At 54.2% G+C, this 14,894-nt stretch overlaps 1 protein-coding gene across 1 annotated transcript in view; it reads right to left on the reverse strand.

The window, feature by feature from the left end:
* MYO5B (myosin VB) overlaps positions 1 to 14,665 on the reverse strand; it is a 306,778-nt gene extending 292,113 nt beyond the window's left edge. The window contains exon 1 of the mRNA XM_062201653.1: positions 14,556 to 14,665. Coding sequence (XP_062057637.1) covers positions 14,556 to 14,582 — 27 coding nt within the window. The 5' untranslated portion in view covers positions 14,583 to 14,665. The remainder of the gene's footprint in view (positions 1 to 14,555) is intronic.
* Positions 14,666 to 14,894: the final 229 nt, after the last annotated feature.

Genomic DNA, 14,894 nt, shown 5'->3' on the forward strand with positions numbered 1-14,894 from the left:
CAATCCATGACAGCCACAGTAATAACTTGGCTGGCACGGAGCTCCATCGTCTCAGATACAGACAATCGTTCCGGAGCTTCTGGGGTTGTGTACGCTCCCAGGCGCATCGGTTACTCTCTGGCCAGCATTTAGGCCGTTTCCGATTTCCGAGACGGCTCACGCTGCAACCTGAGCGCAACGCGGACGGGAGCTCTTAGCATCTGCGCCATTAAGTAGGGGCGCTCCACACGGCCGAGTGAGGTCTGGTTTCGCTCCGCCAGGCAGATTTCAGGGATATTAACAGAGGGAGATCCCTGGAGCCCTCATTAGGGATGGATTACAGAAGGTTAAGGAATGTGAGGCAGGGAGGAAGCAACTGGAGAAAAGGGAGGGGGCTGGGAACACTTTCAGAAGAGGAGATGGACTGGGGCTGGCGCTGTGGCACAGCGGGTTAAAGCCTTGGCACCCATATGGGCACAGGTTCTAATTCTGGCTGCTCCTCTTCCCATCCAGCTCTCTGCTGTGGCCTGGGAAAGCAGAAGAAGATGGCCCAAGTCCTTGGGCCCCTGCACACATGTGGGAGACCTGGAAGAGCCTCCTGGTTCCTGGCTTTGGATCAGCGCAGCTCCGGACATTGTGGCCATCTGGGGAATGAACCAGTGGATGGAAGACCTCTCTGTCTCTACCTAACTCTTTCAAATAAATAAAATAAATCTTTTAAAAAAAGAGAGAGAGATGGACAAAATCCAAGGAGGGGAAAAGAAAACCCCAGGTGTCATGGCAAATGTTGGGGCCCATGTTCCAGCATGAGTCTGGGGGGCGATTCCAGGTGAGAGCTCTTCTAGAGGTGGAAACCGGCAGCAGAATCAAGGCAGGCAGAGCTGGTGAAGTAAACCAGAATAGAACCTCAGCAGGAGGCAGCGACAGATGCCGATGATCTCACACGAGATGAAACCAGGCCTGGACAAACCTCCCCCCCACTTCCTCCACCATGGGCCAAGACGCAATGTCGATGCTTTCACTGGTCCCCTGGGAAAACTTCAGTGCCGTAGACCCCAGTGCCTATAACATCCACATCTCCTTTGATACCAACACAGGGTTCCCAGGGACTGGGCTATCCAGGAGCTCCTCATACCGAGTAGGCCAAAGCCTCTGGGACCAGGTACAGGGACCTGTCCAGCAGCAGCCATGCAAGCGGCCATTCTCTACTAAGTCGTTAGGGCTTTGGTCACTTGTGACAGGGACGACAGTGGGGTCAACCTAAGCTGGAACAGGGAAAGGAGATGAGGCCAAGAGTAAGTGATGGCACTGGCATGGAGGGTCCGCACCCCTGCTGCTGGCAAGGTAACCTGGTCCCCAGCCAGGGAGGCCTTGAGCACCATTCTGGTCCCCTGCTGGTCACCAGGCTGGCCTCCCGGGCCTGGCTGCTCAGACCAGCATAGCATGGTTCATGACAGAGCTCTATCTCCCCGAATGTCTGAAGCACCCAGAGAAGGGAACCTTCATCCTCAGAGTGCCCTGGAACCCATAAAAGCCAAGGACACCAAGTACCAGAGACGGGCATGGGCACCCATTAGTGGTGTCACCACAGGGTGCTACTCCACATACGATGGGCTGAGAAAGGCCTGTGGCCATGAGCTACAGAGCAGTGGGTCTAGGGTTAGAGATCCGAGACAGCAAGCAGTCCTCATAGCTGGACACGAAGGCTCCTTCTGCCCTCTCTCCACACCTGGAAAAAGGGCACAGCCTCTGCACTGGTGCTCTGCTGAGCCAGAGGACCCAGCCCAGCCGGGGCTCAGGAGACCCATTCTCAGCTAGGCAGGCCCTTGGCCCACGCTGCCCTGTGGATTCCCCCAGAAGACAACCTCCCAGAGACTCCAACAGCAACAGGCATCACCAACAAGCCTCTGAGGGTCCCACTGGGTTCTTACTCCTGTTTTATAGGTCACTGAAGCCCAGAGGTTAAGCCTGAGCTTACACAGTGGGTAAACTGGGGAGCCAGTACCCCAAACCCTGGCCTCCCCCTTTTAGAAGCTGTATTCCCAACCTCTACATCTGCCCCCACTCTCCTAGCTCCTATGGCCCCACCCCACCCAACAGTTGTGTTTTCCTAAATTGTGGTTAAAATACACCTAACACACAGATAACATTGTAACGGTTTTAAATAGTTTTAGTGGCATTCACATTTAGTAGCACTGTAACAACTTTAAGCAGTTGTTGCATAAGGATCACCAACATCTGAGGCCACCCAGTGGGGCTCCCAGACCTAGGCAGAAGGTCCTTCACAAGCAGGCTCCCAGCTGCGGCTGGAAGCTGCCCCACGGTAGCTTCTTGTGATTTAAAACCACAAGGTCACACCTGCAGCACATCTTCAAGCAAGCTGCTACCCAGAGCTAGCAGAGGAGGGGGCCGAGTCCCTAAGGAGAATCGAGCTGTCTCCAAGGGACCCCCGCTATCTCCACGAGCCCCAAGCCAATCAACACACAATATCACAGTCTATGTAACTCCTAAGGGCAGCAGCTAAGAGGCGGCCACAGAACGCTGGCGCCAGCCCTGGCAGTCTCGAGTTGACCCCCAACAGCAGCTTAGGTCAGGGAATCCCGGCCTCACCAGGCCGATTGAGCTCTCAAAGTGGTGACCATTTCCAAGACAGAGGGCCCTTCTGCCCAGGCATAAGACACGGCCACCAGAGGAACCCAGCGGATGCGCTGTCTGATCTGAAGCCACATAGATGAGCCACAGCATCCCTCACACCACTGCCGGAGGAGGCAACGGCTCACTCCAGCAGGTCAGGTGTGGCATGCATGCTGGCGGTACATTCGTCACCACTGTCATTTGCATGGAGCCCATTTCACAGTCACACACCCATCTACACAGTAAAATGACCACTAAAAAAAGCAAAGAGTTGGATAGCAAAAAAAAAAAAAAAAAAAAAAAAGTTCTGGCTGAGGAGACGTTCATTTTTCTTAATTTACAAATAAACATTAGCCCTCATTAGGGAGTTTGGGCCAATTTAGAATGCGATTAAATCTGATGAGATGAAAAAGCAATTTATCTCTTTCAGTGTTCCAATACCTCTCTACTGCTTGTCTATAAGACAAGTGAGCCCCTGGACTGGGAGAACTCAAGGTCAGAGGCTCCTGCGCAAGCGGTCTCTCCCTCCCAGACTCACACGCAGGCTGCAACACCCACCCTGCCCACCAGAGGGGTCTGCGCATTCGCCCCCCAAGTGATGGACATCAAAGAGGGCCGGACTCTTCCAGTGACAATTATGCAGACTCCTATGTGTCCTGTGGGAGGGAAGGCTGAAGGCACGGGGCCTGGGTTTCCTGCCGGGACTCAGCCGCGGCTTCCAGCCAGCGGCTCTGGCAGATCTCAGGACGGAGCTCCCCATGCTCCCTGTTCAGCATGCAAGCTGCCATGAGAGCTGATGAGATTAACAAAACCTCAGGCATTTGGGGCTGGGCGGGGTGGGAACCAAATACAGCTGTACTTTTAACATAAACCGGCATCCTAGGAAGGTGAGGGCAAAAGATACAGATGACCAAAATCGTGTTTGAAACAAGGAAGTGCAGAGTCAAGGCTGCCCTGCTAGCTTCCATATCCACCAGTGTTACTCCAGTATTCCACATTCATTCTTCATGCTAAGCCTACAGGCACAGGACTAAAGGAAAAACAACACTCGCTATCTCCAGACAGGGGCTCCGTGCTCCACGTGCCCGAGGAAGCACCTGCGCTTTGCAGTGGGACTCTTGGCCAACAGCCCTGCCAGAAGCCACAGGAGGAAGGGAAGTTAGGGTAGCTCCTGTAGCTAACACTCTCCCCCCCACCCCCCCACCCAGGAGCTGCTGCCTGGTAACAAGGGCGAGGGCAGGTGTGAGGGCAGGTGCTGGGAGGCAGCTTGTTAAGCCACAGCTTAGGATGCCCACATCCCAGACCCGAGGGCCAGTTGAGTTCCCAGTTGCTCAGCTTCCAACCCAGCTCCCTGCTGAAGTGCCTGGGGAGCAGCAGATGAAGGTCAAAGTACTTGGGTCCCTGCAGCCATTTGGGAGACCTGCATAGAATTCCTCACTCCTGGTTGCTTCAGCCTGGCCCACCCTCAGCTACTGCAGCCACCTGGGGAGTGAACTAGTGGATGGGAGATATCTCTGTCACACCGCCTTTCAAATAAATAAAACCCTCAGTGACCCTTGTTGAATACCCATGGCACACAAACCCCTACCCTGGTAACTTTAAGTGTGTGAGCATTAACAGTCAACCTGTGGAGACAGCGTTGTGTCTCAGTGGGTTAAGCCTCCGCCTGCAAAAACAGCATCCCACGCTGGTTCAAGTCCAAGCTGCTCCACTTCTGATGCAGGTCCCTGCTAATGTGCCTGGGAAGGCAGAAGACAGCCTAAGGAATTGGATCCTTGCCAACCCATGAGATGGACCCAGGTGGAGTTTTGGGGGTCTGTACGAGTTCTGACTACTACTGTTATCTCTTTCAAATAAATTTAACAAGTCAAACCCATGTCTTCAACAAGAACAATTTTTGCAGATACCTTCTCATGCATTCAACTACCAACTACACAAAGAAAAGGCAGTCACACCAAGAATCCAAAGCTCCCTCTGACCTCAAAGCCGCCACCTGGCCACGTGTAACGCGCCCACTTTCAGCAGGACCGTCTCTCTGGTATGAAACGGATGCTGCCCGGCAACATGATGAAAACCTGTTAGCAGGTTACTAAGGCCTGCCCTCCCCACTCCTCCCCTGCCCCTCACCCCGGCACCCTACAAGTTATTCCAGAGTGTTTCCTTTTCCCTCGGCCCCTGGCTTTTCCTCGTACTTTCCTCGTGTGCAGATCCTGCAACAATCCTGTGCATTCCACTCACTTCAGACATTCCTAGCAGTGTGTTTAAGTATCTCTCCAAAGCACCCTCAACGATGCCAACTGCATGGACAGCAAGGGGTGTGGTCTGGGTGGGCAAAGGGGGAGTGGCAACAGTCCAGACACAGTTCAAATGGTTCACCCATCACTTCCTCCTCGGTAGTGTCGTCATGGCTACGCAGAAGTGGAGATGGCTCTAGTGCCCAGGAACCTGCCCGCAACCCTCCCCGGACCACAAAGGTGACCTCTCACCCACGCCGTCCGTCTCTGGCCTCCACACAGAAGCATCTGACATTCAGGCTCCTCTTGGATTTCACATCACAGCGTGTTTCAACTCCACAACAGCAAAAGCTCTCTGGGAGGATCTGGGGATTAGGCCTCTCACATGTCCCCAGCTCCAGCAGGGCACAGGAGCCGCAGGGTGACCAGCAGGCAAGCACGTTTGAGGAGGAACCTTAGGAGTTACTCGGGGCTCAGGTTTACGAGCTTGAGCCTTCTCGGCAAATAAGGAAGGAATTAGCAGTGCTCACCTGTGCTGGGTCCACACAGCTTCAGGACTTCCTTCTTGGGTCAAACTTCAAGTTCCTCCAATGCAGCTCAACACATCTCCCAGTAAGCACTACCGTTATGGGCAGGGAATGACCAGGGCCCTGGGTCTCCTTCTAGAAGGCTCTCTCCTCCGATGCGAGGGAGAGGGGCCTGGTCCGAGGCAACCACAAGGAGGAGGGCACAATCACTTTCTACCAAAAACCCATCGGGGCCATCGCAGTGAGCAGGGCGCGTCCATCAGCAGGAAGCCCTTTGACCCTGGGCGCTGGAAGGGCTGCCAGGGCTCTCACCCCCAGCTCACTGGTCACAGCCCAGAAACAGAACAGGCACCCATTAGACATCAAACGTGCTAGAAGTAAGATTCTCTTCGCGGTGGGGTTTAAAGGGGGATGGGCAGAAATGGTGTCTCAGAATCTGTCATTTTACACCCCCATGGGTTTCACCTACATCTTTGCCATTACAGTTGGCCTCTGTGGGCCCTTTGGGGACCACCCGGCCTGAGAGCAGCCAGAAGCAGGGGGCTGGCAGGTGTTGCCTGCATCTGGAAGTTTGAAGTATCACCAGGATGACCACAGGGCTCAATGTGGTGAGGGCAAAAGGATTGAAAGTGGATTCCCAAATCGCTGCACTGCAGGAATGGACCCCTGCCCCTTCTCTCCTCACGGGGCCCGGGGTCTCCCTGCGGCTGGGAGCACAGGACCTCCAAGCAGTTGGGCCCCTGCCACCAATGTGGGAAACCCGAATTGAGCTTCCAGCTTCTGGCTGAAGCCCAGCCCCAGCCGCTGCAGTCACCTGGGGAGTGAACCAGTAGATGGGAACTCTCAAACTTGTTAAAAATTATGTATTATCCTAGGCCGGCGCCGTGGCTTAACAGGCTAATCCTCCGCCTTGCGGCGCCGGCACACTGGGTTCTAGTCCCGGTCGGGGCGCCAGATTCTATCCCAGCTGCCCCTCTTTCAGGCCAGCTCTCTGCTATGGCCCGGGAAGGCAGTGGAGGATGGCCCAAGTGCTTGGGCCCTGTACCCGCATGGGAGACCAGGAGAAGCACCTGGCTCCTGGCTTCGAATCAGCGAGATGCACCAGCCGCAGCGGCCAGTGGAGGGTGAACCAATGGCAAAAAGGAAGACCTTTCTCTCTCTCACTATCCACTCTGCCTGTCAAAAAAAAAATATATATATATATATGTATTATCCTGAATAGTCTAACTTCCATGCTTATATCTAACAATATAATCACTTAATAAGAATTATATCTAATGCTGGATAACGTAACCAGGGAATACAAGGAGAACTACACACGAACACCAGCATATGAAAAGATGCTCAACCCTCCTAGGAAAGCCAACTTTGAAACAAACACAAAACTTCGAGTATGAGTAAGGTTTGAGAAAAGAAACAGACGGGTAAAGAAACAGACGGGCTCTATTCTGCAGACACTGGTCCGGCAGTTAGGAAGCCAGCATCCCACGTGGGAACACTTAGGCTCTCCACCTGGCTCCTGCTCCAATTCCAGCATCCTGCAGTATCGCGAGACCTGAATTGTCTGGCTCCAGCTTCAGCTGTGGCCTTGCCGTTGCAGGCGTTAGAGAAATAAAGCCAACAGATGGGAGCCCTTTCTTTCTCTGCCTCTCAAAATTGCTTTCAACATTCTGCTACATTTTTCACAGTACCAAATACCTGGAACCAACCTAAGCCTTCCTCAAAATGGGATGGTTAGAAAAAAATTATGAGGGCTGGTGTTGCGGCATAGCAGATTAAGACGCCATCTGCTATGCTGGCACCACACACTTGGGTGCTGCTTAGAGTCCAGGATGCTCCATTTATGATCCAGCTCCCTGCTAATACACCTAGGAAAGCAGAAGGTGACCCAAGTAGTTGGGCCCCTGAACCCACGTTGGGGACCAAGAAGCAGCTCCAGGCTCCTGGCTTGAGCCTGGCACAGCCCTGACTGCTATAGCCATTTGGGAAATGAACTAGCAGGTGGAAGATCTGTCTCTCCCTCTAACTCTGCCTTTTAAATAACTTTTTTAAAAATTATGGTACATCTACATAATATGTATTGTGCAGCCACTTAAAATGGTAAAATTTTTATATGCTAGAGAAAATAGATTGACATTTAGAGCATTTATGACATGATCCCATTTAAGTAAATATTGTATGTAAGTCTAATAGAAATCAATGCAAACCACAAATGTGAGTCATACGTGAACATTAGATTTCCTATAAATCACCCCAAGAAGTACTCAAGTTGACTATTTTAACCCTATATATAAAATATTTCAACAACAGTATAAATGAGATGGTTTTCGTTTTTTCTTTTAAAGTCTTGGAAATCTGGCGTGCATCTTACACTTACTGCTCACCCCAACTTGGACCAGTGCAATTTCAACTACAACAGCCACACGTGGGTCCCCCACTAGGCCACACAGGGCCAGAGTGTGCACACAAGCACACCCGCGTGCACACACACGTGCAGTTAACAGCAGCCGTCTCCAAGGGTGGATCACCAGGCTTTGTGCTCCTGCACTGCATGAATTGCTTCAATAATAATTTGTATTCAGAGGGAGAAAAGGGAAAACTGAGAAATGGCTTTTAATTTACCTTTAAAGCGACAATAGGAGACCAGAAAGCACAGCTTAAACTCAAAGCCTCTTTCCCAGTGCTCTCCCTCCTCCTCTCCAGGGGGGTAGGGGTAGCAGGAACCTTCTCTCCCGAGCCTCAGTTGTCCACTGCTCTGCCAGTCGTCTTTCCAGCCACCCCTTGTATCCTAGCTCCTCGAATCCCCTACCTGGGACAGCTGGGGAGGTGACAAGCAAAGGCCCCAGGACACGGACAGCCCCAGCTCCAAAAAACAGACTTAGCATCTTCTCCAAGGTGTCAACGGTCAGACTCTTACCCATGCTATTCAGGCAGTTCACAATAAAAAAAAAAAAAATCAACCACGGCCAGCACCGTGGCTCAGTAGGCTAATCCTCCGCCTTGTGGCGCCGGCACACCAGGTTCTAGTCCCGGTCAGGGCGCCAGATTCTGTCCCGGTTGCCCCTCTTCCAGGCCAGCTCTCTGCTATGGCCCGGGAGTGCAGTGGAGGATGGCCCAAGTGCTTGGGCCCTGCACCGCATGGGATACCAGGATAAGCACCTGGCTCCTGCCTTCGGATCAGCGTGGTGCGCCAGCCATTGGAGGGTGAACGAACGGCAAAGGAAGACCTTTCTCTGTCTCTCACTGTCCACTGTCAAAAAAAAAAAAAAAAAATCAACCACAAACCACGTGGGCCTGCCTACGCCATGGTCATAATCTTACATCGTGCTGTGAGACCACTGCATTTCCTTGTTTAAAACATGCAAATCCCAGGCATCTGAGCCCTGCAGGAAACATAGATCCTGACATTTCTGCTCTAAGCTCATTCTTACTAGTGTATCTCCAAGCATAAGTGCTAGTATTTCCACTTATACAAACCACTCTCCAAACTCAGCACACCAAGGTTTCTCCTTGTTCCAACTGACTTTTCGGTCTACACCCAAGCTGGAAACTTCAAGGCCATAGCTGATGAATCTCCTTCCCTTACCCCTTGCATAATCGAGCACCAAGTTCTACTCCCAGTAATCACTAAGTAACTACAAGCAGTGGTAGCAAACGCACCTCACACCCAGATCTTAGCGTCTCAATCCTATTCTTCAATAAAAGGAAACGCGGACACCACCTTAACCAATGAGTAAACTCGTCCCACCAGTGAGGAGACACATCAACAATCCCCTGAGATGACACCGGGACAGAACAGCATTTCTGGGTGTTCTCGCCAAAAACTCACGATCTCCATCTAAGGGATAGAAAATACCAAACGAACCCTAACGGAGAGTCATTCTGCAAAATAACCGGCCAGCACTCACCACATGTCAAGGTCATGACAGGCAAGAAAATTAACTGCACTGTCACCAGGTGGAGGAGACCAAGCTTAAGGCCACGCGGGTTCCTAGATGGGGCCTGGCCCAGGATAAAGAAATTAGTGGAAACACTGGTGAAATCCCAGTAACATCTGTAAACTGATTAACACTATCATGAGGGGTCAGCGCTGTGGTGTAGCGGGTAAAGCCGCCGCCTGCTGTGCCAGCATCCCATATGGGCGCCGGTTCAAGTCCCCAGCTGCCTCACTTCCAAGCCAGCTCTCTGCTATGGTCTAGGAAAGCAGAAGATGGCCCAAGTCCTTGGGTTCCTTCATGCACACGAGCGACTTGGAAGAAGCTCCTGGCTCCTGGCTTCAGATCGGCGCAGCTCCGGCCATTGTGGCCATCTGGGGAGTGAACCAATGGATGGGAGACCTCTCCGCCTCTCTAACTCTCCCTTTCAAGTAAACAAATAAAATCCTAACAAAACAAAACAAAACAAAAACCAGTATCACGAATGCTAATTTCCTGGTCCCAACAATTGCACTGTAGTTATGATTATATGGTTATATATTAGGAAAGAAATCTAGGAACACTCACAAGAACTGTTATTTTCACAATGCTTCTGTAAGCCTAAAATCATGCCAAAATAACATTAGAAAATAGCACTGGGCTGGGTATGTGGCACAACAGGTAGGTCACTGCTTGGGACACCCACATCCATACTGGAGTGCATGGTTCAAATCCCAGCTACTCCACTTCTAACTCCAGCTTCCTGCTAACGTGCACCTGGTGCAGCAGGTGATGGCTCAAGTACTTGGGTCCCTGCCACCCACATGGGAGACCTGTATTGAGTTCTAGGCCTGTGGCTTTGGCCTGGCCATTGCAGGCATTTGGTGGGGGAGTGAACCAGTGGATGAAAGGTCTGGCTGCCTGGTTGCCTTTCCATTAAAACAAATAATTTAAAAGAAACAATGGTATCCTTACGACCCTCAAACATGCCTCAACTCATCCCTATCTGACTTAACTCTCCGTTCCGGACTCCGCACTTTCAAATCCTACTCATTCCTCAAACCCAGCCACGTCCATGGCCCATAAAGGAAGCCGCCCCCACCATGTCAGCAGCCGACTACAGTAACACTTCCACAATATTCACATGACACAGGCGATCCGGTATTGGTGTTTAGATTTTTGTCACAAACCACCCTGAAGGCTAAAAAAAAAAAAAAAAAAAGTTTCACTATGGATGCTGCAGTCTAGGATCTTGGTCTTGGCCATACAAAAGTGACCAAGTGAGAGCGGGCAAGGGCCTGCTCCACAAGCACAGGTGACAGGTTTGCAATTCTATTATTACCAAAGAAGCAATGAGAATGTTGTGTTTGCAGGCCACCTGGGAAAGGAGGAAAGGGGGGAGGGGAGTGGGAGCTGGGGTGGAGGGGAGCAAGAGGCTATGTGCAAAGCAGAGGCAAAACCTCTACACTGCTCTCCACCTCTCCTGCAGGGGCCAAAGCCCGCGAGTTTCTCGATACCCACTCCGCTAAGCCACAGTGAGCCAGGGGTTAATCTGGGTTCCCAGAATCGGATTCCAAGATGAGGGCTCCTGCTCCAGAGACTTCTCAGGCAGTATTCCCAGAAGTGCCTGGTAAGGGGGTGGCGACGTAGGACAGGGAAGGGAAGGAAGCCAACCAAGCCAGGGTGTGGTCGTAAGCAAAGTCCCAAGCCAAGTAACTTGACTCAACCCTGCAAGGCAACTCTGTTAGTAGTGTGGGTCACACTGTGGAGCTATGCCACTCCCCAGGTGGAGGGCAGGAAGCTCAAGCTGTTGCACTCTCACTGGGTCAGGACCGCCCTGTGCGGGGGATGTCAATTCCCAGGCTCCCTGAGCATGCAGAAGTGTTGACAGGGACAGGTGCTGGCTACTGGGAGCCAGCAAGCACGCAGGCAGCACTCAGGGGGAAAGGAGAGGCGGGAGCTGCACCAACCGCACCTGTCGTCATTGGCCATGCAGCCCTCACTGCTTCTGGGAGAGACGGCCACCCCAGGAGCCAACGAGCCAAGCCTCAGTCCCTACAATGGCAGGGGTGGGTGCAGAGGCAGTGGGGCCCTCGCTGCTCTACAGACTCCAACCTGGGAGAAGCCTGCACCGCCTGATGCTTAGGGAAAGGCCAAGTGAGAGGCACCTGCCTCACACAGGGGCTCCGTTTTTTAAAGGACTGGTCCCAACTCAGCAGCCTGAGCATCAAGGCTCCTGGACTCAAAGCCACCATACACAGGGTGTGTCCATCAGCAAAAGTAACATCCCCGTAGCACTCTAAAACCCCCTGTCCAGAGGCCACCCCTCAGTTCAATGCAAAGCAGGAGAAAGGACTGTTTGAAGGCCCTGGTTTCTGTCTCTCGATTTCCCAGTCATTCTGCCGGCTGGAATCAAAGTGACATACTGAAATTCTCATTATTTGAAATAGCAGTCTTTAAATTTTTCATCCAGAATAACCCTTCCATAGAGAGGAGCTATATTATTCAGCCTGCAGGGAGAGAGGCTCTGTATTTTATACTCGGAACTGGACTACTTCCTGCAATCATCATGACCAGATCACATTCACCGAGCCTGCACCTCTGCTGGGACCGGAACACATCAGGCTGAACCCACGCTGCCTTCTCTGGGCGGTCGGAAGCCGAGCATTAACACGTGCCACGCGGGGCCCCGGTCAGCTGCACCTTCCAGGGAGAGTGTGTGAGGCCGGCCCCCCTCGACATCCCCCTGAAAGGGCCCGGCAAGGACTCCGATCTTTCTCCATCTAGGAAAACCTCGCTCTCAAAGGCCAGGTGCTGGATCTCTGTTCACACTACTCACCTCCCCAGCCCTTTGCCTAGAAAACCCCACACAGCAGGGGAGCCTGGCAGAGCACAGACAAGGAGGAGCAAGAACAAAGCCAGGGAGGCACAGAGCAGGCCTTCTCTTGGCTACCTCGCCATTCCCTAATACCCTGAGATCTCACCTGCAAGTATTTAATACTCCCAGGCTAGCACACTCGAATATATTTCCTAGTCCAACAGTATCTTCCAACTGTGTTACTAAAGCAACAGGTACGGACAAAGGACTGCAAAGCTTTCCTTGGAAACAGACACTGTTGGCGTGACGGATAATAACTGCAGTCACGCACAAGACGTTCATGTGCGTGCCTGGATCCAGTGTTCATCACATTAGGAAAGCCCACCAGCTGGTTAAAAATAAAAGGGAACATTGGCTATTTTGCTAATACATTGAAATAAACAAATCTCCTCCTCCAAACAGAGCAGGCGCGATTGCACCGCATGATTTATTCACACGCGCACATGGGGAGCCCTGCCCCAAGAGTGGGATTAGAACAATTAGGAAACAACAGGACTGCATCTCATGTCAAGGGTCGCCGAGTGTTTAACTCTGCCGGAGAGCTTAACTACCCGGACCACAAACCAGGCGCCTGCGGCCTGGCCGCAGAAAACCCAGTTTCAGATTCAAAAACCTACAAAGCACAGAAACCTTGCAGTGCGGTGCAGCCCGCCAGCCCTGGCGAGGATCTCCAGAAAGAGGGTCCTTCAGATGTGGTTAGCCATAGGCACTTCTGAACTTGCCGAAGAGCCCCCTGCACACATTTTTGAATTTCAAAAATGTCTCCCAAATAAACATCTTTTTCATTCTATTTTCCACAAGCTTTGAAGTCCCCTTGTGTTTTGAATATGACCAACCCTCACACCAGTGAAGTTCAAGATCTTGTGTGTGCTTCCAAAACCTTTATTCTAGCGACACCAGTTTTGTTGGTATCTGGACATCAAGGAAAATGTTACTGAAACCTCTTGAATTCAGACCCGGCTCACCAATCCTAACAACATGCAACACACCAGTTTCTAAATTAAAAATTGCTTTCAAGAAAGCATTGTCTAACAGCCATTCAGTATGAACTTGTGTTTTTCAAAGTTAGGGTTCCAAAAAATTAGGGGTTATTCAATTGTCCATTTGCTTCGTGCATCGCAATTAGATACCGTCCAATAGGGGACTCCGGACTGCCTGAGCCTCCCGTTGAGTCACTCACTGTCCTTAGGACTAACAACCCCATCCCAGCTCTGAGCGCTCCACATTCCCCACCCCCACCCCCATTTCCTGATCTCCGGCTCCGGGGGGAAGGACCGATAGCCCCGGCAAGACCCCTACAGGTCCAACACAGGCCCCGCGCCCCAAGCCGGGAAGCAGCTGCCCGGGCCCTGTGCCCCTCGGCGAGCAGCGAGGGATCGCAAACTTCCCCCGGCGAGCAGGGGAGGCTCGCTGGGCGAGCCGAAGCCAGGTGAGGACGCGGAAGTGGCTCCTCCCGCCCGCCCCGACCTGCCGGGCCAGGTGTGCGCGCAGGGCGCTGTCAGACGTGTCCCAGCCGCGAGCCGGGCGTCGGGAGCCCCAAAACTTTTTTTTTTTAAAGCGGGCACAGGGCAGGCGGTTCAAGGCCCCAGCGCCGGGCTGAAACCCTCGCGGGCCCGGGCGGCTGCAGCGCGGGCGCTCGGGGAAGCGGCGGTCGGTCCCCAAGTTTAAGCGGCGCCACTGCTGCGGAACCCCGGCGTCTCCGCCCCGGCCGCACCTGCTCCCGGTTTTAAGCCCCAGGCCCCACACATCCGTCCCGACCTTCAGAGCATCCCGGAAATCCGCACCCACCCCCAGCTCGGCGCTGCCGGGACCCTCGCCCAGCAGTAATTGAAGCCCGCTCGGCGCCCACCCAGAGCGGCGGCCGAGAACGCCCACCCCCGGCGAATCCAAAGCGCGCTTCCCGGAGCTCCCCGGCGCCCCTCGGCGTTCCAGGTTGGGTCCCCTTACTTCTGCGGCCCCAAGTCCTGGAACGAGCCCGGTGCCCCACCGCGGCGCTCGCCCAGGCTGGAACGCGGGAGGAAGGGAAGCCCAGAGGCGCGTCCTCAGGGGCCGGGGTCCTCAGGCCGGGGGAGGGGACCCCTAGCTGGGGTTCGGAGAACTCCGCGGGGAGGCAAAGCCAGGCGACGAGAACGCTGCTGGCTGGCTGGCTGGGTGGGTGGGCGGGCGTGTGGCGACGAGGGGGCGTCGGCCCGGGCGAGGGGCAGAGCCGCGGCGCCGCAGAGCAGGTGCCGCGGGGCCGCCCGCAACGCGCTCCCGCGGAGCCGCCAAACTTTCTCGGGCACCCGAAGTTAAGGGCGCCGAGGACCGAGCGAGGCGGAGACCGTGCGGGGGTCCCGCCGCCCCCGGGAGCCGGTGGCCCCGCGCCCCCCTCCGCCGCCGCCGCACTCACCTGGCTGTACAGCTCGCTGACCGACATGACCCCGCGCGCCGGGCCGGAGCCCGGGCGCCGCGCTCGGGGGGCGGCGGGTCGCTGCTCCGGGCTGCCCCGGCGGCGCTCAGTCCGCGGCCGGCCCGCCTGGCGCCATCTTCCCGGGCTCGCCGGGAGTTTCTCCCTTTCCCCTTCCCCCGACCTGCCCAGCCGGCTTCCTGGAGGCGCCGCGGCCGGCTCGCTTGCGGCCGGCGCGACCTTTACTCCCGAGGTGGCGGCGGCGCCGCAGGAGTTGCGAGCGGGCGGGGCAGGAGGCCGCGGCGCCGCTCCCCGCTCAGGTATGGGGAGGAGGCACGGGCG

This window comes from Lepus europaeus, chromosome 9 (assembly GCF_033115175.1).
Source record: "Lepus europaeus isolate LE1 chromosome 9, mLepTim1.pri, whole genome shotgun sequence".
Lineage (NCBI taxonomy): Eukaryota > Metazoa > Chordata > Mammalia > Lagomorpha > Leporidae > Lepus > Lepus europaeus.